The sequence below is a fragment of the Lactuca sativa genome, chromosome 2 (assembly GCF_002870075.4).
Source record: "Lactuca sativa cultivar Salinas chromosome 2, Lsat_Salinas_v11, whole genome shotgun sequence".
NCBI classification, from domain to species: Eukaryota; Viridiplantae; Streptophyta; class Magnoliopsida; order Asterales; family Asteraceae; genus Lactuca; species Lactuca sativa.
Window position 1 is genome coordinate 33,213,971 of NC_056624.2, and position 24,770 is coordinate 33,238,740.

Sequence of the window (24,770 nt, forward strand, 5' to 3'; positions counted from 1 at the left end):
AATATCAAACAAAGGAACCTTAACAAAAGCCCTTCAACAGAATTGATGAATCATGTTTTAAATTGTATAAAATATTTTGCATTCCCACATTTCTTGTTATTACTACTCTATCCTTTTATAATTAAATATTTTATGTTTCTCTTATATAGTTACATGCGTTGATCATTCTGGTGCGGCTTTGAAATTGCTCGCCAAAAAGAAGATCAAATTTGATCTCCTTCTGATAGACAGCGACATGACTGATGTTGACGTCCATACATTTCTTAGTTTAACAAAGAACATGGACGTACTACCCATTGGTGAGTTCTAAATCCCACTATGTTGCCTTAATATTCTCTTACAACATAATTGATTACCATTGTAATCTTTTTTCATCTTTAATATTCATTCATCCCTAATTTGTTATACTCAAGTGATGTCTGAGCAAGAGGATGATGCATTCCTATTTGAAGCTTTAAAGAACGGTGCTTTTCTTGTCCTCAAGAGGCCACTTACTATCGATGCAGTTAGGCATATGCGTCAAGACATTATCAGAGAGAGAATTCATAAGCATGAAAAATGTAAAAAAAAGAATATGGTTGTTAAGGCGACAACACAAGCAACACCGATACAGGAAAATATAAGATCTGGTCGTAAAAGGAAGGAAACATGTGGCCCAATGAAGCAAGTGATCAACAAAACTAATATCGACAATAATCTACTCTACCAATCATCCGAAGAAGAAGAAGAAGATGATGATGATGATGATGATAGCACGCAGAAAAGGGTATGCTTGGAGTGGACCCCAGAGCTTCACAAGAAATTCCTTGATGCTATCAGTGAGCTTGGTGAAGGAAGTATAAATTCATCTTTCACCTTTTTTATTTTGTATTGATTTTTTTTTTCTATTTGTGTAAGATAAAAGAAAGTTTGGGTATTTCCATATCAGGATGTTTTCCAAAGGAGATACTTAATCTTATGGATGTCCCTGGTCTTACGAGAATGCAGGTTGCTAGTCATCTCCAGGTTAGTTTTTCACACTTAATATTGCATCGATTTAATATATATATTTTTTATATGTACAAGAGTCCATCTTCTTATTATTAAGTGAGATGATGCATTGCATTTGCAGACTTTCCTTTTATATTATGTTTTTATTTAACTTGCGACAGATTCAAACACCCCTACTAGGATGTCAAAAAGTCCCGTGGGACCCCGTTCCCGTGGGGGCCCCGTCCCGTTTGGGGGATTTTTTTTAAAAAAGTCGGGGGCGGGGACGGGGGCGGGGGCAAGGTTAACCCCCGTTTTAATTTCCGGAGCGGGGGCGGGGGTAGGCAATCCCGTCCCGAAATTCCCATGGGGACCCAGTTAAAAAATTACATATATATTTTCATATATTAATTATATAAATATAATAAACAATAACATGATTTTGAGTTTCCAAAATTCATCAAAAAATATGTTTTTAAGTTGTTAGTATAATTTTTTTAAATGACATAACTTTTTTTATTTTTAACATATAAAATTCTACTATAAATAATTATTTATTACCTAAAAAATAGTTTTTTTTAGCATAAATAACAACTTCTTATAGCCCAAAAAAAAGTAGCACAAAGTCAATCGGGGGCGGGGGCAGGTGTAATAAAGGGGATTCGGGGGCAGGGGTGGGGGTAGGAAGGTTGAACATTCCGGGGGCGGGGGCAGGGGTGGGGGAACGGGGAAACTTCGGGGGCGGGGGCGGGAGATGCACTCCCCGTCCCGTTTACCCCCGTTGACATCCCTAACCCCTACCTCTCTTGGGATAACTTTGGATAGACGTCATGTTGTAATAACAGAACAACCAAAATACAATTTTTAACTTTGAATGATTTAATTAATATGGAATGAAAATCATCATCATCATCCTCCTTAATAAATGAAAGTTTTTTTTTTCTATATGTGAATCTCTCATGAGTTTTGACACTTGTCATTTTATAGTATTTTTGAAATAAATATTATCTACTTGTCAATTTTTGGTTTATTTCAATTTTTAAAATTAAAGTCATATAATTATATGTAAAGTATTAAATATCATATATATGATATTAAGTTGTAATAAATACGTTTCTTTTTTTTTTTCTTATTTTAAAGTTGTATATTAAAAAATATTTTTTGTTTACACTTTAATGTTTAATATTTTTTTAAATCAATCCCTGTAATACACGGGTTTCACACCTAGTTGCTAATAAATAAAGAACTTTTTGCCAAATGTCATTTTCTCTTTCATTTAGACACATAACATTTTCTAGAATTTTTGAATTTTTTATTTTCACTTGTCATTTTATTGTATTTTTATTTTATTAAATTAAAATTTCACATTTAATATGTATGGTAATATATATGTAAGGTATTTATTAGAAAATGTTTATATATGTGATGTATACAATACATTAAAGTCTCATTAGTTTTAATAATTCAATTTTTTTTATTTTTCTTATAAATTCAAAATTTTCATATATATATATATATATATATATATATATATATATATTAAATAAAGTCATGTAATACATGAGTTTCACACCTAATATTCAAACATAGGAACACCAATATACAACTAAAATAATTAAAAAGAAGTAAAAAGATAAATATAGACACACTAACACCATAATTTAAAAGCAAAATATGATTTGGAAAAGAAGCCATGGACTAATGAGACCACTGAAGATATGCACTAGTCAATAGTGTAGTTAATAGTTGTTTACAACGAATTAATAGGAGATTGATGATGTAAGTATTGCTAAGTTATGTTTATCGTTACTTCTTAACCTCATTTATGCTACAAAGGGTATTGGAGTCCATCCCCCACCCGTACAGACCTTTTTTCCATATCAACTTTTCTTTCTCCATATATCCTACACCCCTACCGACCTTTTTTCCATATCAACTTTTCTTTCTCCACATATCCCACAGTATATGGAAACACATCCCTCCCAAACCACATAATTTTTAATTTTAATATAAATACTAACTAATTAAATCATACAAAATTAATATAAGTACTAACTAATAAAAGACATACAAAATTAACTCAAAAAATATAAAATTAATTCAAAGTGAAACAAAAGACTAATTAGGTTGATAGTAATTTATTACTTTTTTTGTTTTTTGTTTTTTGTTTTTTTTTTAATTCAAACGGTTTTTAATACCACAATATTTTAATGAAACAAAAGACTAATTAGGTTGATAGTAATTTAATGATATAGATAAGACAATCCACCACATCATGTCGATTCTCACATATTGATCCAATACAATGATCTTATGAGAATTATGATGGATCACTGTAAGCAATAAGTTGACTATACAGCTTCGGGGATTCCTTGGCAATATGCATAAGTCAATAAAGGCAACCATGGGGGGAGGGATATAGTACCCGAATGAACATACAATCATGTTCTATGGATAAGTATAATTCATTAACACCTACAAACTATGAATCTGAAAACGTTCCACAAGACAATTAGTTTGTGGTTTTCATCTTACTCCAGCAGATGACCAGACATACCCACCGGTTGTCTGATACATACACGCCATTTCTGGTTGTCTAGAAAGAGGAGGAATACTAGTATATTACACCGATACGTAACCCGAATACTGACACATAATAATGTCATAGATTAGAGCTCTACTCTCAGCTCCGATCTCACACACACCTGGTATAAAACTACCCACTTATTCAACTTACTTTAAACTAGGTATCATTGACAAGCCTTAGTTCATAACTACACCAAGTTTCAATAACTGAAACTCAGTTTCAATATAGTCCACCTGTTCATGAAATACTATTGCAATACATGGTATAACTACACACTTAATCAACTTACTTGGCACTAAGCATCCTTTATATGTCTTAGTTTAAAATTAGACAAACTACAATCCATGTAATCAACTTCCAATATAGTGCATATATTTAACACAAAGTATTAGGTATTTAATATACATTTATCTTTTAAGTGATATTACTTCCAATAGGATTGTCATGTAGTAATACCATATATACACTTAACACATACATAACTTTATCCGGCTCGCACAATGTATGTGAAACATCCCAAATAAATGGTCCAAAAATTGCATTTTTAAATCATTAAACAAACCACAATTGTCAAAACATTTCCTTCATAAAAATAAGCTGCTTTATCAAAACAGAGTATTAATTCAACATGCTTATTTTATCATAGTAAAACATCTCAGGCTAAACTTCTTGGTGTGTGTCATGTAGTCATCCCGAGATCTTCCCTCCGCTACTGGAAGTACCTGAAACCAAAACTGAAAACTGTAAGCACGAAGCTTAGTGAGTTCCCCATACTACCACATACCATACATATAACCACATATTGGGCCCCTGCCCTTTGCATCGAGACTTGCCCGACATTGGACTCACTCCGGCATCAGGTCCCGCCTAGCATCAAGCCCCGCTCGGTATACAAATCTATCTCTCTTAGGCCCCGCCTGTCTCTGGGCCTCGCTCGCTATACACATACAACCATATAACATACTAGCACATAAAGAAAACATACATTACTGTACTCCTATACCAAGGCCTCGCCTATCTTGGGCCCCGCCCCTGGTCTACTATTGATGAGCTATGGAATCCCGTCCACACTCCTATTGTTAGTAAGATACGACCCCCCGCCCACACTCACTTCTCTCCTATTACAGGCCTCGCCCTTACTCTGCTAATATGAAGATGAGGAACCCCATCCATAATCAACTAGTGATGAGATACGAGACCTCGCCCACACTCACCTCCCTACCAGGCATATACAAGTATCACAAAGACAACAAGTATAATCAAACATGCACATATAAATCTTCCTCGGGCTTGCCCTGACATCAGACCTTGCTCTGGAACCTATCGTACCGACACATGAAAGAATCACAAAGACCTCTAGCATACTAACATTCCTCAGGCCTCGCCTGACATCAGATCGTGATCCAAAACATATAACATACAGTGCCTAGGGCTAACCCCCGGGTCTTCCTACTATACACAAACATAGTGGGCCGACATTGTGGCCTTACACCCATGCATACAGTGATGAGACTCACCATGCACTGTTGAAGTCCTGCTGATATCCCTCTGGCTGCTATTTGGCAATTCCCGAACTGCGGATCCTTTGGCTCCTCGAGCTACTAATATCAAATCAAAATATACTCATAAGTCTAACTAGGTCAACCTTGGCCAAAGTCAAAGTCAATGGTTAACGGTCAAAGTCAACACTCTAAGTTGACTCAACTCACCAAGTTGCTCCATCAACTCGTCGAGTTCTATGAATCAGAACCCTGAAATCGTGAACCAACTCGTCGAGTCAACCCCAGACTCGCCGAGTTACTTTAGCTACTCAGACTCGTGATAAACCGAGTCAAATCGTCGAGTCATCCTCCGACTCGTCAAGTTCTACCTTAAAGAAACGGAACAATCCACCCTAACTCTTTGAGTCCCTCCCTGGACTCGCCGATTCCCTCAGTCTGTTGGGCTATCTTAATCGATTAGTTCCCTACACTCCAGATCCAAGCTTCAAACTTTGCATACCTTCTGGAAATGGCCTTATAAGGGTGAAGTTTCCAACTTTACCTATTAATACCCTCACTTAATGGTTTTCCACTCAAACCCTAAATCTTAAGGACATAGATCTTGGTCCACAAGTCACCATACACCTAACCAAAGCATCCATAAACAGATATGGACTCAAACGTCCCACCACCATGCAAAGCTCTTGCCTTTTTCCTTCTATATATGGCCTTTGAGCTAAAAAGGCAAAAAGAACACTCTAATGCTTGCATGGGGATTCCTATGGCATAAAGCTTTCACCTTTATGACATACAACCCTTAATGGTTCTAAATCAGAAAATATAAGCCTTTGGGATGCACATTCCTCCCATTTTAGGGTTCTTGGACCCTAAACCCCCAAAAAGTGACAAAGAAGGGATCTAAGTGCATAATGATCAAGGTTGAAGCTTTCTTACCAGAAAATGGAGAAAAATGCAAGAGGTTTCTTGATCTACTAGTCTCTTCTTGTATCTCCAAGGATTCACCTTCTTCTTCAAGCGCCGAAGCACTCAAGAATGCTCATAAATGGCTCACAAGCTCATGGAAGGCACTAGGGTTTCATTCTGTACTGGGGAGAGCATTAAGGAGGCCAAGGGAGGGTTATAATGTTCCTTAAATAGGGTACAAGGCCCGAATTTAGGGTTTCCCAAACCCTGGCCAACTCGCTGAGTAGGTCACTTAACCCACGTCCCAGAAACCGCTCCGACTCGTCGAGTTCCTCCCTGCACTCGACAAGTTGCCTTCATGATTTAGGGTTTTCTTTCCTTCATTGATTTTCTAGGTTTCGGGTGTTACAGTATGTTATGTAATATTACCAAATATACATTTAACACATATTCCAGATAATAAGCATTTAATTCGCATATAATATTTCAGCATATATTCAATATTTTAAGTAAAAGATACTTGTATTAAATCATGCTCATGAAAGTGACCATGCACTTACCTAATTGAAGGTGGAAGATTTTCGGGAAAGTTAACTCCTCGTCTAACTTCTTCTCTTCCCTTTAAACGACCTAAATATGAATATTATTAAGTATCAATATTTGTTCGTATCTATAAGTTTATATTAACTATTTCTCATATTTTTCATTAATTCAAAGAAATATTGAGTTCTATCAAATAAGGAATGACCAGGTAAGATCATACTGGAGGTAGGATCTATCGACATTGAATGCTTCATTTTGTCGGGCCTTCTTTCATTGTAGCTCCTCGTTGTGAATACTCCGGAATTCAGAATGTAAGATTTATAGAGAAAGTAAAAGGTTTCTAGAGAGAGATACATGAAAATGGGCAAAAAATATGGAGAAATGGCTTGCTATTTATAAAGAGCAATCTACTTGAAAAGCACGTCCCGCTTTTGTGTAGGGTACGTTGCGACTACACTTCATTCTTCTGCTAAATCCGTGTCAACTTCGGTTAGATGGGGGGGGGGGGGGGGGGGAAGAGTCTTTGTCCAGTGCCACGTCTCACACGTTGAGAGGTGTCACGTCACTTTTACAGGTAAATCTTCACAATCTTCAAAAAATTGTATCTCTCGCATATAAGCTTCATTTTCGTTGTTCTTTATATTTCCATATTTATATCGACAAGTACTATAAGTTTCTTTAGATCTCAATATCTAATTCACATTCTGTTTTTATTTTAAAGCCTGTAAGGATTACATTGTAAAAAAATTTGCAAAATTCATAACTTCTTCATACGAGGACATCAAATTTCCATTAGAGTTCGACGTTCATTATATCGACGATTCGTATTTACAAGGACATCAACTCTTCTTTACATCATTTTTGCTAAGAAGCAACCTATTTTCGTTTCATATTTTATGACATACACACGATTATATTGTGATGAACGTGAAACTTCAAAAAATCATAACTTTTTTCATACGAAGTTAGATTTTTGTGTTCTTTATACTCACAACTATTGTTTATGCACTGTTCCCTCACAATAATAAATCAATCAACTCTTTTGTCTTATAATAAAATAATATCTTTGGTTCTTTTACGACAACTTATCAGCCTATCTACTTAGCCCCATTATCGAAGCTTCAACTCTGTTGATTAAAATTTCACTATCAGTATGTGACCTTATTAGGCTAAATTCCCCCACACTCTTATTTCATAAGGATTATATAACAAAGTTCACAAACTCTATTGTTTCATGTCCCTTTCAGGTTTTGACTTTGTCGGTCTACAACTATTTTCACATTATCAATAACATAAGTATTTTCAAGATAATCAGAGAATAATATTGAATAAAAAATCTTTACTTATTCATGATAATGAGTCTATGGAAACATTCTCTATAGACTAATTTTCTACATATGTGATGCCCAAAAAGGCACACTTTTACCAACTAGTCAACTATAACCCATAACACATCATGGTTTTATAAAATACTGGGAACCTTGATGATAAGATCGCCCCATTTACCCATAGGTGCATGTAAATGTTTCAAGTTTCCTTCACGATATCTGATGTCGTTTTTGCACTTGTCAATCAAAACACTCATTCTATCATCTACATAAAAAAAACTGAAAAAATTACCTTCCCGTAACTTCTTGTGCTACAACTCTCCTGGAACTTGTTGTTGAAACCGAAGTCGAGTTTTTCTTCACACTTTTTCCTTAATGGTTGGTTCTCCTCCATTTGGGTTTGAACCCTCACTAACTATTACTCACAAGTGATCAAAGCCTAAGATGGCTCTGCCTATGTGATTCGTAGCTACCTTTCTTCTTGGAAGAAAATCCTAATTGTCATATCAATGACTTTGACGTCCCCCAATGTAGTATTACTGCTTGTGCCCACAACGAGCGATCTTCATGCATAACATGACCACATACCGATCAAGGCCATGACAAGCGCAAAGTTGTCCACCAATGCATATGTATATGAAATGGTATAAGAGGATATTACTAATGTAATGGAAATTACTAGAAACAACGACGATTGCTGAACTTAATACTCTCTCTTCCTCTTCTTTTAGACAATTAAACTTGTCGTGCTCCAATTAATACTCTTGTAACGATCCTCCCGACCATATCTGATTAACTTGGGTGCAAGCGCACAAAATACACCCGCATGCACTTTTGTATACCAAATACAATGACCACCACTCCCCTTGCCTCCAGAATTATAATAATTAGGTGCGAACCTATTTTTTGATGGTGGTTCGTAAACCTGTAGATGTTCTTTCATCCATTGATGGACCTTCAGTCCCCACTCTTGAGTTAAAAACTTGACTTTCATTGGAGACTCCCGTTCCTTCCTAAATTGGATAGTAGACTCTGCCTAAAATAAGGTCTTTCTTTGGCTACAGTAACTGACTGAATAGTCATATTCTAAAAAACCTCTTATTCATGATGCAACAGATACATAACGAACTAGACACTTGCCTCCATGAGTCAAAAACTAACTTGCAAGACATTTTTCATCTTGTGCTAACAACATGATCCTTCCTCCTTTGAACATGGGAGGTCGACATACAACTGCATCACATCAGGTAGTAGCTCTAGGTACTAGTTGCTGAACCCCAACGAAGGCTATAATACTTTTATCATTCACCTCGATCACAACCTTATTAAATCTCACGACTAAAGCCGGCTACTACATCGAAAAAGGTTCTTAGACTCAATCAACTCACTTATGCATATCTACACTACCCAGACTCAATCCTTCATGTTCGCTTGGGCCTAAACCAGAACCACTCTCCTAGACATTACCATACCACATGTAATGTCAAAAATAGGAAAAACGAATTTGTAGTGCTATTTGCACTCCACTCAACTATCAATGTCTTAGTAACTTATGATGCCTCTTGATCCAAGTATGTATCCTATGCTTCCTGTAGTACATGTCTATACTACCTTTCACACCTATACATACTCGTTCCAAGAATTTTCTCAAAGTTTCCTAAGTCACTATACATAATAATCACAAAGCAATTTAACATATATGTATGTGTACAAAATAAGCACATAAAATAAATCTTCCTAGACTCCATTAGGGTTTTTGCGTCTCTATCAGGTGCCCTAACAGCAATTATATGCTTAGGGAAGCACATACTAAATTTCCTAGATTCTCCTTCTATGATCCAACCTACGTATATGCCTTTTCTAGCATATTCTCGTGCTTTTCCTAGGTTGTTAGGAATTCCATTTCAATTTATTTGTATAAATTCATTCCAATGTAGCGTCCACTTTGTAGGGCACACTATACCTAACTTTACTCAATGGCCTGAATAATATGGATACAAGACTCTCCCTACATTATTTGTACCACCTTTTTGAAATATGCAAGTTCGATCATTCCATCCTTTCATAACATCGTCATTCCCGACATCATTATATCTCATCGTGCAACACTATAGATGTCTCACCGCTTTAACTAAGTATTCTAAGTTACTAAACACGTAAGTTACTCAATAATTTATTTTCTTCACAACACATTGAATATTTTCACCATCCAAGTCCTATATGTTTAAGCCAGCCTAACATACTATGGAATTCACACAAGGATATGATAGAAATCAATTATCACTTAGTGTTGACAGGCAATAACTTGGTTTATTGAGACTAGAACCTATGTCAACTTTATTCTTTTCTTCATTTCTTGAATTCCTCTAAATTATGCATATCATCTTCTGTAACTTTAATTTTGATATTGTTAAAGTATTTATCACCATCTTCAATACTTCTAAATCCGTAAGGAGTCACTGTTTCAATCTAAACATATCTACAACTTATGGACTTTTATGGTTCTCGGTTGTATATGATCACGACAATGGTCTGTTATCTCACCAAAAGTGAAAGTACTTCAAATGTACAACAACACTCCAAAGGTTTATTACATCATTAAGAAGTTACTGATGTTAAGTGTTAACTATCGTAAATCTCCTTATCACCCCAAAAAAGTTACATGTATGTTCTAATATAGTAATTATACATTTAGAATCATGTACACATAAAATTTCCTTTTCTAGATCAAGGTATACAATACACCTTAAATCTTTTCAGGTATTAGCAATATATTTATACAACCTAAGGCGACCTATAATACATATCATTTAGCACATATTAGCATATAAGGCATCTTTCCTAAAGTAGGTTACTGCACATTTTTAAAGAATAACAAGTAAAGTACACAACCGAAATCATATTATAAAATAAATCTATTAGCACGTAATAACGACTAAGGCTTATAACCTAAAGTATTCTATTGTTTTTGTTTATAATATATCAATTTAGGTATACAACCTAAAATATACTAGTCACACACCTCATCATTCTCACTTAGCCTCTCAATTTAAGTCTAGAAATAATCATTATTTATAGTTCGCTTAAACTAATGTTTTGATACCAACTGTGACATCCCCTATTTTCCATAACCGAAAAAACTTTTCTTTACGTTTTCAAAATCATGTTATCTTTATCTACAGAAAATTCCAGTATATTAAAATTTTTTGCAAAAACTGTCCCACTCTATTTAAAATATCTTGGGTACAGATGTTGTTTCAAAATACAAAAAAACCCTAAGGATGTCATAATCAATACACAACATAAGTTACAATGTAAAGACTTAACGATCTTGAATACTATTGCTGGTTGCCTCTTTATCACTTAAGATCCTAATCAAGTTCTACCTACTTTAGTCCTGGTACATGTGATGCATATAGTTTGAGTAAGTGAGGTTTGGGAAAACCAAGTGAGAAACATATGGTTTTCAACCCCACAACATTTTTATGATAATAAATCATTTTTATTAATCCTTCAAAACCAACTTTTATCAAGCAATATATCATATGACATAGATATCTATAGGACAATATACCCCATCCCATCGATTCTCACAGACTGATGTGATATAATGATTTATGAGATCTATCGTTAGATCACTATAAGTAGAAACTTGACTATACTGCTTTGGGGATTCTTTGGCAGCAAATGTAAGTCAATAAAGTCAAACATATGTGATAGAGTACCTGAATGAACATACAATCTTTTAACCTGGATAAGTATAATTCATTAACACCTACATACTATGAGCTTGCAAGCGTTCCACAAGACAATTAGTTAATGGTTGTCATCTTACTCTAATAGATGACCGGACATACCCACTGGCGATGAGATACAAACACACCATTTCTAACTGTTTGGAAAGAGGAAGAATACTAGTACAGTACTCTGGTACATAACAAGTACACTAACACGTAATAGTGTCATAGAACTAAGATATACTATCCGTTACGATCTCACACACCCCCAATATAAAAATACCCATTTATTCAACTTACTTTAAAGTAGGTATCCTTGACAAGCCTTAGTTTATAGCAACACTATATTTCAGTACATGTAACTCACTTTCAAAACAGCCTTCCTGTTCATGCAATACTATCACAATAAAGGGTATAACTACACACTCATTCAACTTACTTGGTACTAAACATCCTTTATACGTCTTAATTTAAATGTAAACAAGACTACAATCCATGTAATCAACTTCCAATGCAAATCCTTGTATATGAAATACCATAGTATCACTAGCAGATCTACTTGGATGCCTGGGGTAACCAGGAATCCCTCAATTTTTTTTGTATAATGTACGTTTTTTGAAATCTTTTTCCGCGTAGTGTAAATTTTATGATATGCTACCCTTGAGGTTTTTTCTTGGCTCTACCACTATATATATATATATATATATATATATATATATATATATATATATATATATATATATATATATATATATATATATAACACAAAGTATCGGGTATTTAGTTTACATTAATCCTTTAAGTGATAATACTTCCATTAAGATTGTCATGTAGTATATATACACTTAACACATTAATCTTTGAAGTGATAATACTTCAATTAAGATTGTCATGTAGTAATATCGTATATACACTTAACACATATATAACTATATATGGATCGCATAGTGTATGGTATGTAATATTACCAAATATACATTTAAAACATATTCCAGATAATAAGCATTTAATTCACAAATAAGCTTTCAAAATATATTCAATATTTTAAGTAAGAGATACTTTTATTAAATCATGCTCATGAAAGTGACCATGCACTCACTTGATTGAAGGTGGAAGATTTCTGGGAAAGTTAACTCGTCGCCTAACTCCTGTTTTTCCCATCAAACGACCTAAATACAAATATTACTAAGTCTTAGTATTCATTCATATTTACAAGGTTATATTAATAATTTATCAGATTCTTCATTAATCCCAAGAAATATCGTGTTCTATCAAATAAGGAATGATCAGGTAAGATAATATAAGATGTAGGATTCTTTTGGTATATAAATATATATAATGTTTGGAAATCCACTTGAAACACATCACCAAGATCTTTCCTAAACATCACTAAATTGTGTAGGCAGAACTTCGACGCTAAATGCTTCATTTCATCGGGCCTTCTGTCGCTGCACGCCTCACTACGAACACTTTGGAACCCAAAATGTCAGATTTTTGGAGAGAGGGAAAGGTTTCTAGAGAGAGAAAATCGGAAATGGGCAATGAAATACGGAAAAATGACTTGCTATTTGTAGGGAGAAATATGTTAGAAAAGTGCGTCGTGCTTTTGTGTAGGGCACATTGGGCCGATACATCTTCCTTTTGTTGGATCCACTTCAGCTTCGCATATGAGCTCTGTTTTCGACGTCCTTTATATCTTCGGATTTATATCGACGAGTACTACAGGTTTCCTTTAGATCTCAACACCTAATTCACATCATATTTTTATTTTAGAAGCTCATAATATTTGTTCGTAAAACATGTACACAATAATTAAATATAATTACCTTTTATATAACCCATATCGTGTACAAAAGATTCTTATTTAGTTACGATTATCCTATTCGAGGATTTTAATTATTCAATAAAACGAATAGTCATGACTCTAATCCATTTAAATGTCTAGCCCGAATTCAAGGTTGTTACACAGTGACAAGAGTAACCCGTAAATTCTCGCCTCTGGGAGTACCTCATTTGCTCGAATATGTAATTTCGGGGGTACCCGTCAGTGATGCCCCCTGACTATGGTTGAAGTCGTTCAACTCCTTCTACCCTAAGACTTAGCAATCCGGTCGTAGGGATAAATTATGACTTAGTTTGTGAAGTATTCCAAATAATGATCTCTAGAAACCTAAATGATAAGAAGGTGGTCTCAAGAAGGAAGAATCCACAAGACATTTTTTAGAGATAATATATAGATTCAAGTCGGAGATGCTAGAATTACAAAATACAAAGTTTACGTGGAAAAATGTAATTGTAAGCGAATAGTCTAGAATATTTAATGTTTTAAGAAGGACTCTAGATGTATTTAACACCTTTTGGTAGAGATCATTTATGGGATGTTCATGGGCTTAGTATGGTTATAATATTGATGCCACATGTCTCCCTATATATTGTATTTGTTCACCATAAGAATTTATTGTTATCAAATCAACAAGAAACCTCTATTGTTTACATGTATATACATTACACGATTATCCCGATCATGTGAACCACATGAAATTCTTATGTCCGTTATTTTTTTTTGACATCTACACTAGTTGTTTGTCTATTCCCGAACATAACAAATATGAGAGAGAAATGGTAAAACAATTTTTGTTAAAATAAAATATAGAGTCGTCATTTGGGTTTAAAACACATGAAGCGCTATATGTTGGTAGAGAGAAAGGTGACATAAATATCACTTAGTTTTTCTCTTAATCAAAAGGACTTCACATATATGACTTTTAGCCTTCCTTTGACGTTTCATTCATGTATAGAAATATTTCCTAGTTCCATGATATGTTAGAAGTGAGATGCAAAGCAACGAGGGTGTCACATATGACAATGCATGTTTGAGACGTTTAATGTTGCGTTTTATCTAGGATTTGATGGAAACAGTTTACAAATATCCACATTTTCTTTAAAATACCATCACCAAAATAACATATATCAACAAAAAGATCATTTCACTAGCTAAAATGTATTGTATCAAAACAAAATAAAAAACTAATCTAGTACCCTTCACAAAATATGAAACACTCCTCTGAAATTTAGAAATAACCATAAATTAAACCCTAAAATACCAAATCAATAATTAAAGGATAACGGAACATCCCAAAAATACTATATAAACAACAACACAAAACAATATTATGAATACCCAATCATAATACAATTCATACCACAACATTTTAAGCCATATGAACCTTTATTAGTTAGATAGGGTTATTTAGGATTATGTAGTTGTATATTCGAAAAAATTATTGGTAACCTTTCAATGAGAAATGTTAATTATTCAAACCCAACTTCTTACCATACAATCATGTATTAGGTTAAAGAGCCTAGTAAGATCATATCATAATTAGAAAGAAATACATAATTAAATATTTTGATGCAATGTATTAGCCACCCACCATAAGTAAAGATGTCATGCTCAAACTAGATATCGACTTTCTCTGTCTCAAAAGATGATTCAATAACCACATGATGGAACCCAAGACCACTCCAATGTGATACATACAAAATAATTCATTTGTGTTGGTATCCTTAAACTGTTCAAAGACGTGACACCTCACTTTTTGTACTAAAGCACCCATAATTTCCATGTTTATAAAAACCAAGGTTAACTAATGCATACTACCACTACCAAATAGGAAGAACACAAGTTTATATAAATACATGCTAAAATTATGAATACATAGAAAATAAACGTGGCATGATTTGGATCCTACACTAATAATTAACACAAATTATCTTCTAAACATGCTCTTTAATGTCGAGTTAATCCTCTAAATAGATACTACTTTATTTTAATTTATCATGAATACATGAACATAAAAAATAAGTCACAAAACAAGGTAACGTATACATCTTGTAAGTAACATATTCCCATGTCTTGCATATCAAGACACATACATATACATCTCAACATAAAAATTATATCCGGTAAAAAATATTTTATACAACATAAATAAGGAAACTAGTATGTATGTATTGCTACTTATCCATAAGCATTATATAATTATCCTAGGTATAATCCACTTATAGATAAAAGTACCCCATAAGTCTAATTTAACTTTAACTTGTACACGCCATGCATATATATCATTACCCATTTATATGTCATCCACTACACCATCTACCTTCTAATTACCTAGAAGTAAAATATGTTCATCACTAGATAGTAACTTTCCATGAACAACCAAGTTAATGCTAACTAAATTGTCCTCACCACTAGATAGTAACTTCGCATTCACACACAAATTATCCCCAAGCGAACTATCCTCAACACTAGATAATCACTTCTACAAACACCCCATGTCACACAAGTCAACTAGCATCCACATTAGATAGTTACGTCTAATAAATATTCTAATTCATTTAAAATAAAATATTTGCATCACTATATAGTCACTTCTTATATGTAACAAATTAATTCCATGTAATCTTCACCATTAGATACTCATTTATTGAATTTAAATCAACACTGCCCTCATCAATAGGTAGTCTCTATTAACACATTTAAACTAAACTATATAAATAGTCCATGTGAGCACTATCAATTTTACTATGTAGTCTATTTTAAACTTTTACATAAGTAATACCCTCATCACTATATAGACTCTTTTTACAACCACTCTTTGAGTACCACTATCAACATTTGTACTTATAAAATTAAATATCTATAATACATTGATAGTTCTGCACCCATATTTTATATGTAACATCTACAAATGTAATGTTATAAGTATTAATATCTCATATACACTTCATAAAATACACACATATAAGTGCTACCTATTTTTATTGCTAGTTATCTTTCATTTTTCTCTTCTAAAATATTTTCATTATTAAACTACATTTATGTATATGACCTTTCTTTCACATTACACATGTGTAATAATGTATATTATATATGAGATCATACACATAAATGTTACTCACCTTGATTATATGAAGAAATCATTGTTAAATGCATTTAAAAATTATCTTTGTTCCTTACCCAAGGAATCATTCATATTAAACTATAATTCAATAAATTTATAAACACAGCTCTTAATCACAATCTACATATAAGGGGCGGGTCCCTTTTACTTGATTTACTATAAACATGGGTTATATCTCATCTAGTCATTACGTCCATACCCTTTTAAACTAACTGTTATCATCTCCAAGGTTACATTAATTCATCATGTATGTTCCATTATAAGCTAACATTTATCAATTTAAAGTTATATATACTTCCTATGTGTTCCCCCAAAACACCACCTCCATAAACCCTAACCTTTTTAATTTCTCCTACATTTGAGATATAATGAATACAATATTAAATAGTATCATTTTAAAGTTAATTTAGACACATATTACCAAGTTATTCATTGTTAATCATCAAATTAGGTTTTTTCCATCAAGGGTTAAAAAAACTCTAACTCCAAACCACATAACCTATAACAAAATTTTCATAATTATAAAGAACATTAAAGAATTACCATTTTTGATGTTATCTTTCAATCAATAACTTTAATCCATTTTAATTGAGTGTTCGAACTCTTTCTTCCTTAAAACATCCTTTGAGAAGCTCTCCTTAAGTTTTCTATCAAAGCCTAGTGAAAGAAATATGAAACAGTCCTTAAATTGCAACCACATGTATATGAAAACGTAGGCGTTATAATGTACCCACTCGTGAAAGAATATTATGCCACTAGAATCATACATTTACAAGATAAGACCACACCACCTTACACTTTTCTTCCCATTTCTAATTATATCAATCCCCTAATGATATCATGAATGAGCTTTAATTATTGTTATTTCTTTATTTAAAATTTCTTAAATACTTTCATACATTACCCTTCATCATTAATATTTATGCTTGATTCTAATACATTGGATGCATTATTCTAAAAAAATATGATACATAAATCACATTTTATACTATTACCAATTCACATTTACAATTTCCATTTTATACATAATCTTCGTCATAACATATTCAATTCTTATAAACAGTTATATATCTCAAATCCTAAAAGCTCTGATTCATATTGTTAGATTCCTATCACATAAGTTATTACTAATAAATCATCTTCCCCTTTTGACTTTCAATAATTGACTAGAGTTGACTATCTAGTTTACAACAATTTATGCTAACTCACATATTGAAACATAATTTGCTAAGGACTACTGGTTTCCATGGTATTATATTTAACATTTCTATCAAAATTAATTTCGTCATGACCTATCTGAAATTTCAACTTATCCAAACTTTTACATGCCAATATTTCAAACTAAATCCCAACCACGACTATGGTAAATATCTATCTAACGTATAAACTCTTAGATGTACTTTACAAATGGAATACTAATTGTTGCCACCAACCATCTATCCTAGTACCTTCAAGATAACACGACATATCACATAATATAGTTCATACGATTTATCATATTGTATTATCTCTCAAGAACAAACTTGTAATATTCAACTCAACTAATATTTAAATGTGTAACTATAATAAATAGAGTACATTACTAAAATGGTCCCTATGGTTTGGTCAAAATTACACATTTGGTCCCTAACTTTTTTTTGCACTCGGATCGTCCCTGTGGTTTGATTTTGTTGTTTTTTCGTCCCTTACATACATAAAGTTAAGGACCACATGTGTAATCTCGACCAAACCATAGGGACGAAAAACACAATAAAATCAAACCACAGAGACGATCCAGAGTGCAAAAAAAAAGTTAGGGACCAAACATGCAATTTTAACCGACGATTTCAGTAATTTACTCTAATAAATATCATCCGCAATGGCTAAGATTTATGCTTAGTGAGTATTGAGTAACTAGGTATCAACTCGTCCAACAATACACCAAGAAAATTAAATACATCATATAAGTATGAAACAATGTAAAGGTACTATGAAATTATAAACAATACATATGATGTAATGAAATTCAATGTAATGCTCATGAGGCGTCATATGCAACTATAGATAATTTCGTTCTAACTTTTTCCTAATATATGGACTCCACTCAAGTCACTAAGTAAAAACAAATGGTTCCACTTATGGTTTTTTTTTTCATTTCTCGAACTCCATTTAAGCTTGCGCTTGATCTAGAAGGACTTTAACCAAGCTTTCCTAACAACCTTGCTCCACTAAGTTCTACTCAAACTACTAAGTTTTACTCAAGCTATACCTAGAGGTCATAGCCTTATTAAACACATAATTCTAGTAAAATTATGGATGCCAATATGTATTAAGCTACTTAGATATACAAACATACATACATATACATACACATATAAACTCACAAACTTACTCACATTGATGGCCTTCGTGGATGACACCCATGTTTTGGAATTTCATACTATATTCTTGATATCTCCATCAATATCACCAAATAAATGAAGTTCGAATGTGTTTGTGTGACAATGAAAGCATCCAATAACCATAAAACCACCACCACTACTACCTCATGCCTTTGTAGCTCCTCTCAGTGCTAACATTAATGCTTCTCCCTCCTCATATTTAGATTCTTATTTAATACAATTTCAAGTGAGAAGACACATCAACACTAGAACTATATATAGAAAATTACATGAATGACCCCTCTAGTTTTGGGTAACTTGCATGCTTGATCCCTAATTTTTAACTTAGACGGTTCTTATAGTGTGTTTGTTGCGTATTTAGTCCCCGATGAATGTAAAAAGGCTATTACCTTCAGTAGTTTCCTTTTTGATCAACTAATTAATTAAACATTAATTTGTTACTTATTTAAACAATAAAATAATTTTTTATTTACTAGAGAGCACCAACTAGACTTCGATATATAGTAGGGTTAGCAATAGAAGGTCCCGATGCATCTACTTTGCGAACTTGTTCGGCAAGCATGCAACATCGATTGTAGTTCATCATTTTTTCTTGATTCAAGATGTCGATGGCATACTTTTGTTGAGAAAGAAAGAGATCGTTTGCAGACCGGACAACAAAGATGCCAAGGAAGTAATTTAGTACTCCAAGATTGGACATAAAAAATTTGTGGCTGAGCTGAGATATGATCTATCTGAGGAGGTTTGTGGTAGAAGTTGTTAAAATGATGTCATCAATATAGAGAAGAAGACATGTTGTGGTCATCGCAGCCTACAAAATAAAAAGAGATGGATATGATATTGAGCAAATCAATGGTACCAACCTCTAGGATCCTGTTTAAGGCCATATAGAGATCTTTGCAATCAACAAACATGGTCGGTAAATTGAGAATCCCGAAAACCAGGTGGATGATGCATGTATACTGTCTATTAGAGATGGACATGAAGGAAAACATTTTTCACGTCAAGCTGATGTATGGGCCAATAACATGAAACCACTATGATGAGAACAATACAAATGGTTTCAAGTTTAACAATCGAAGTAAAAATCTCGTTACAACTCACCTCATGTTATTGACTCCTCCCATTTGCTACAAGTCTTGAGTTATAACGAGAGAGAATACCATTTACATGAAATTTGTGATGAAAGAGGCACATGGACCTAACAATGTTGAACCATTGAGGTCTTGGAACAAGCTTCGATGTTACATTAGTCATAAGAGTATTAAATTCATCATTCATAGCTCTTAGCCAGTTAGGGAATAGAGGTGGTATGAAGGTTGAGTTGGTTGAGGGTTGAGTGTTACAGATGGAGCTATATGAGAGGTAAGGGCCGATATGGATAAGTGAGATGAAAAGGAGGGGTGATCAGAGGTCAGAGAATCCTCAGGTAGAGGGGAGGCCAAGGAGTGAGATGAAGAGGTTGAAGGATTAATGATGTTGTGAAAGAGAGGGAGTGGTAAAACGAATCATCAAGAAAAATATATGAAGGTTGTTCGCTTGGTGTAACAGATTTTAATGGGATGTGGTCTCATCGAATATGACATGATGAGACATAATTATTTTTCGAGATGACAAGTCTAAGCCATAATAATCTTTATGATTTGATGGATAACCCAAGAAAACACATAGGGAAGATCGAGGTGCGAGTTTGTGAGGAGTGGTGAGGTGAGGGTAGGATAAAGACCAAAATACGTGGGTATAGGCAGAGTGAGTTTGAAAGACACGGAAGTGAGGAGTGTCATTTTGAATTATGGTGGAGGGAAGATATTTAATAAATGAGTGGCCATGTGAAGGAATTTCACCTAATATGTGGGTGACATGTGATCTTTAAATAGGAGTGATCGAATGGATTTCTTAATTGTTCGTAATATGTGTTATGATTTTCCATTTTATTGAGAGGTGTGGAGGCAAGATAAACAAAATTGAATGTCATGGGTAGAAAAATGGTCATGAAATTGTTTATTATTATATTCACCCCCATTTTTACATTATAAATGTTTGATGATTTTGTTGAATTGGTTTTTGATGTAATCGAAGAAAATCAAAATTAAGAAAATACATCTTATTTTTGTTTGAGTAGGTTAACCCAAAGATAATGAGAGTAGTGGTTGAGAAACATAACGTAATATCATAAACCGCCAGTACTAGCAATTGGAGAAGTCCGTATATTCGAATGAATGATATCAAATACACGTGTAACATAAGTTGATGATAAACCAAAAGGAAGTTTAACGTATTTTCCAGGTTGACATGGTTGACAAATAGCACTCAACTTTGTCTTATTACAAGATATGGAATTATTACAAATTAAAGATTGCAAAATTTTATCTCCGGGATGGCGAAGACTTGGTACCAAGTCGAAGGACTTGTGGAAATGTGAGATTGAGGTGTGGAAGGTAGAACCAAGTAGAGAGGGCCATCATTATCACATCGAATTAGAGGTTGGTCTGTAATCCTTGACAATAAAACCAAACTCACCAAATTCAATAGAAAATTTATTTTGACATGTAAATCTATGAGCACAAATAAGGTTTTTTAATTACGGTGGGTGTGATAAGAATATTATGAAGGTGAAGGGGACGATGCAGTGTACATAATGGGCAAAAAGAGTGACCGGTCTTAGTTATAGGTATACGAGATCCGTTACCAACTAAAATAGAATGAGAAATTTTATTATGACTAATAGAGTCGAGGATACCTTCATTTGCATTGGCATGGTTGGTGGCGCCAGTGCCCATAATCCAATCATTGGTGCTCGGTTCTTGAAGAGACATAGAAAAAAAAACATTTATGGGAAGGTTGTTGCTTGATTGTGTCCAAACCAATCCTGAGAGATTGCATTTTGTTTAATTGTCCAGAGGGTGAATCGGAGGTATCAACAAACATGGTTAGCCCCTCTTCTGTTTTGGCTTGTCAGTCTACTGATAAGTACTCTCTCTTCGGCATCAGCATGTGAAGAAAATAATGTGGAGGGGGATGGGGGTAGTGGCCTCGAAACTATCTCAGTTGCTTTAACTGTGTTATAATATTAAACATCAAAAATCTTTGTTATACATAATAGAAGAACAATGATATTTTGCATCGCTACACATTCGTTAAGATCACTCAAGGTAAAAGAAATATTGGTGCCTAAATTATTACAAAATTTTGTTTTCGGAACACTAGGAATTTGTACTCAACATCTTTAATTGGAGGAGATGGTTTTAAGAGAAAATCAATACGAACCTACAATAGTAACCAAGCATACAAATATTATTTGCTACGAAATTAATTTAATGTATATTGGTTATGACTTCCTTACCAATTTACTTTATTTCTTCGTCACAACATGAACTAGACACCAAACGTTCATTAAAACCAAAAAATAGCACATATTATTGTCATTAGTAATTATAATACGAACAATATATAAGTATATGTTCAACATGTCCCTAACCAAACGTCAAGTATATTAAAATATTTAGTTACTGCCATAGTCATTTACTCTCTTCTTAGTGGTGTCGTATATCCTTTATCAATGTGTAAAAAATGAATTATTAATAGTTTCCAGAGATGATACAACAGTTGTATATATATATATATATATATATATATATATATATATATATATATATATATATATATATATATATATATATATATATATATATATATATATATATATATATATATATATATTTTCATCTAGTATTAATTTTTGCTATTGCTTTATTTATTTTAAATTGTTCACTTGCATACCAGAAATGTCGCAAGGAAAAATGGAAAGTTAATGAAAGAGGGAGAACGCCCACTTCATCAAATAGTTCTACGTTGTCTAGTAATGTTTCACCACTAGAGGTTAGCGGTAGAAAGTTTGGTTGTATGCCCTTGATACAAACCGATAAAAACGTTAAAGAAGATCATAGTAGTGTTATTGGCATTAACTTGTCAATCAATGGATGGCAGATAGATGAGAAACACAAGAATGAACAAACCCCCAGAGTTTTGCCAATAATGAACGAATTTATTCAAAAAAACATTGTCCAACCTACACCTGATATCCTATTTCCATTAGGAAATGGCTTTGATTCAAATCAAGATGAAGGCATTGGTAGTAAAATCACTAAATCAACCAATAATTATTTTCTACAAGCAATATCTGGTTCACATGATGTTGGTGAAGGAGTCTCGGATCCATATAACCTTTCATCAATCCCAAGACAAACATCTGATGATTTTCCTGATTACCTGAAAGACATGGATGGTAACGGTCCGAATGATGACTTGATATCCTAAATTTATTCTCTTGGCTAGAATCAAGTCATGCACAATAAGGTTAGTTTTTATCTTTATAAAATATTAATTTACAAGCATAATTTTATCACTTACTCAAATGGTATTATGTTGTGCTAATGTGGAGTTATATATTGTATATATGTAGCAGGATACTGGAGGATGGAAAGACTGCATCTAACATTGACTCAAGGCGCTTTAATTTAATCAGCTTGTGATTCACATCTATATGCAAACAAATTTTATAGTAGAATAAAGCAAGGATTTAATGTTGTTCATAAGCGATGGGATAAGTTATTATTTTGTGCCAAAGTACAATGTTGTATCCCAATGATTTAGATCCCAAAACAACCTTTATGGAACTTTTTTTTTTTTTTTTTGCGTGAATGGTCCCTTTGGAGAAATTTCTCACCATCAGTCCTCATGACTAAGACCGTTAGTTTTTATGTCAAATATAAATAAAAATACTATAATGCCCTTCTCTTATTTCATTTTTAGCCGGTGGGGCCCTCTCTCTCTCTCTCCCTCCTACATGAAGTCATGAATTGATGGGTTTTATAGGAAAAAATTGTACAATGCGGAAAACAATTAACAATTAATAGTAGTGTAATTTGAAATTACCAAGTATAGAGTTACATACTTTTTGATTTATTGTAGTAAGCATATCACTTCAATCTCCTTGTAGTGTTGGTCTTGGAAAGATTAGCACCAAAATGATGATGCCTCTAATGGCTCACACCAAAACCCTAGAACTAGAAGACAAGAGGAGAGAGGAGATTTTCAGCCAAGGTATCTTCCAAGGAAGAGTATGAACGAATTTGAGGTCCCAATGGATCCTATTTATAGTTTAAGTAACATAGGGACAAAACAAGATTTGAATTATTAAATAATACATTTAATCTCAATTCAAATCATTTCCTTATTTATAACCATGAAGCTTCTGGAAACCTTAAAAAAACTCGTAATTCCGTTCACCCCTATATGGGTTCTAGAATTTTCTTTCCTTGCTCAATTATGAAAAAATACAATTCAAGCATTGGACATTTAATTAATTCCAGTTAATCCCGAATTAATTCTAGATTAATTCTGATTAATAATTAATCAATTCTAATTGTCCACCAAGACAACCCCTACTTCATCTTATTTGGCCATATTACATCTTGGTGAACCATATGTTAGGTCTTGCATTTCGTAGGTGTTGTGTTCCAGTTTGTATGTGAAAGGTTTCACAATATTGTATTTTTAGTCTTCAACTTGTATTTGTAAAAGGATATTTTGTTTCATAGTTTTTGCACTAAGCTTTGTACTTTTTTTTAGTTAGTTTGGTGGGCTATCTTAACTTATGTGTCATGACCAGATTGGTCATTTCCTAATCAACTCCCTTGTTGTGTCTTATATATAAGGTATGTTAGTAAGATAGATAGAGTATATTTTGCAAGGTTCTTACTATCAACATTGTAATCGAACTTTTTACTCTCTAATTGAAAACAAACCATAGTTACCCTCTGGTGTTCATTTAATTTCTTGTTTACAAACATG

The 24,770-nt window shown here is 33.3% G+C and overlaps 1 protein-coding gene across 1 annotated transcript; it reads left to right on the top strand.

Moving 5' to 3' along the window:
• Positions 1 to 332: 332 nt before the first annotated feature.
• On the top strand, positions 333 to 23,572 carry LOC122196676 (two-component response regulator ARR14). The gene is made up of 4 exons (XM_042899829.1): positions 333 to 836; positions 929 to 1,005; positions 22,701 to 23,273; positions 23,383 to 23,572. The coding sequence occupies exons 1-3, from the start codon at positions 416 to 418 to the stop codon at positions 23,232 to 23,234; spliced, it is 1,032 nt and encodes a 343-aa protein (XP_042755763.1). The 5' UTR covers positions 333 to 415; the 3' UTR covers positions 23,235 to 23,273; positions 23,383 to 23,572.
• The last annotated feature ends 1,198 nt before the right edge of the window (positions 23,573 to 24,770 follow it).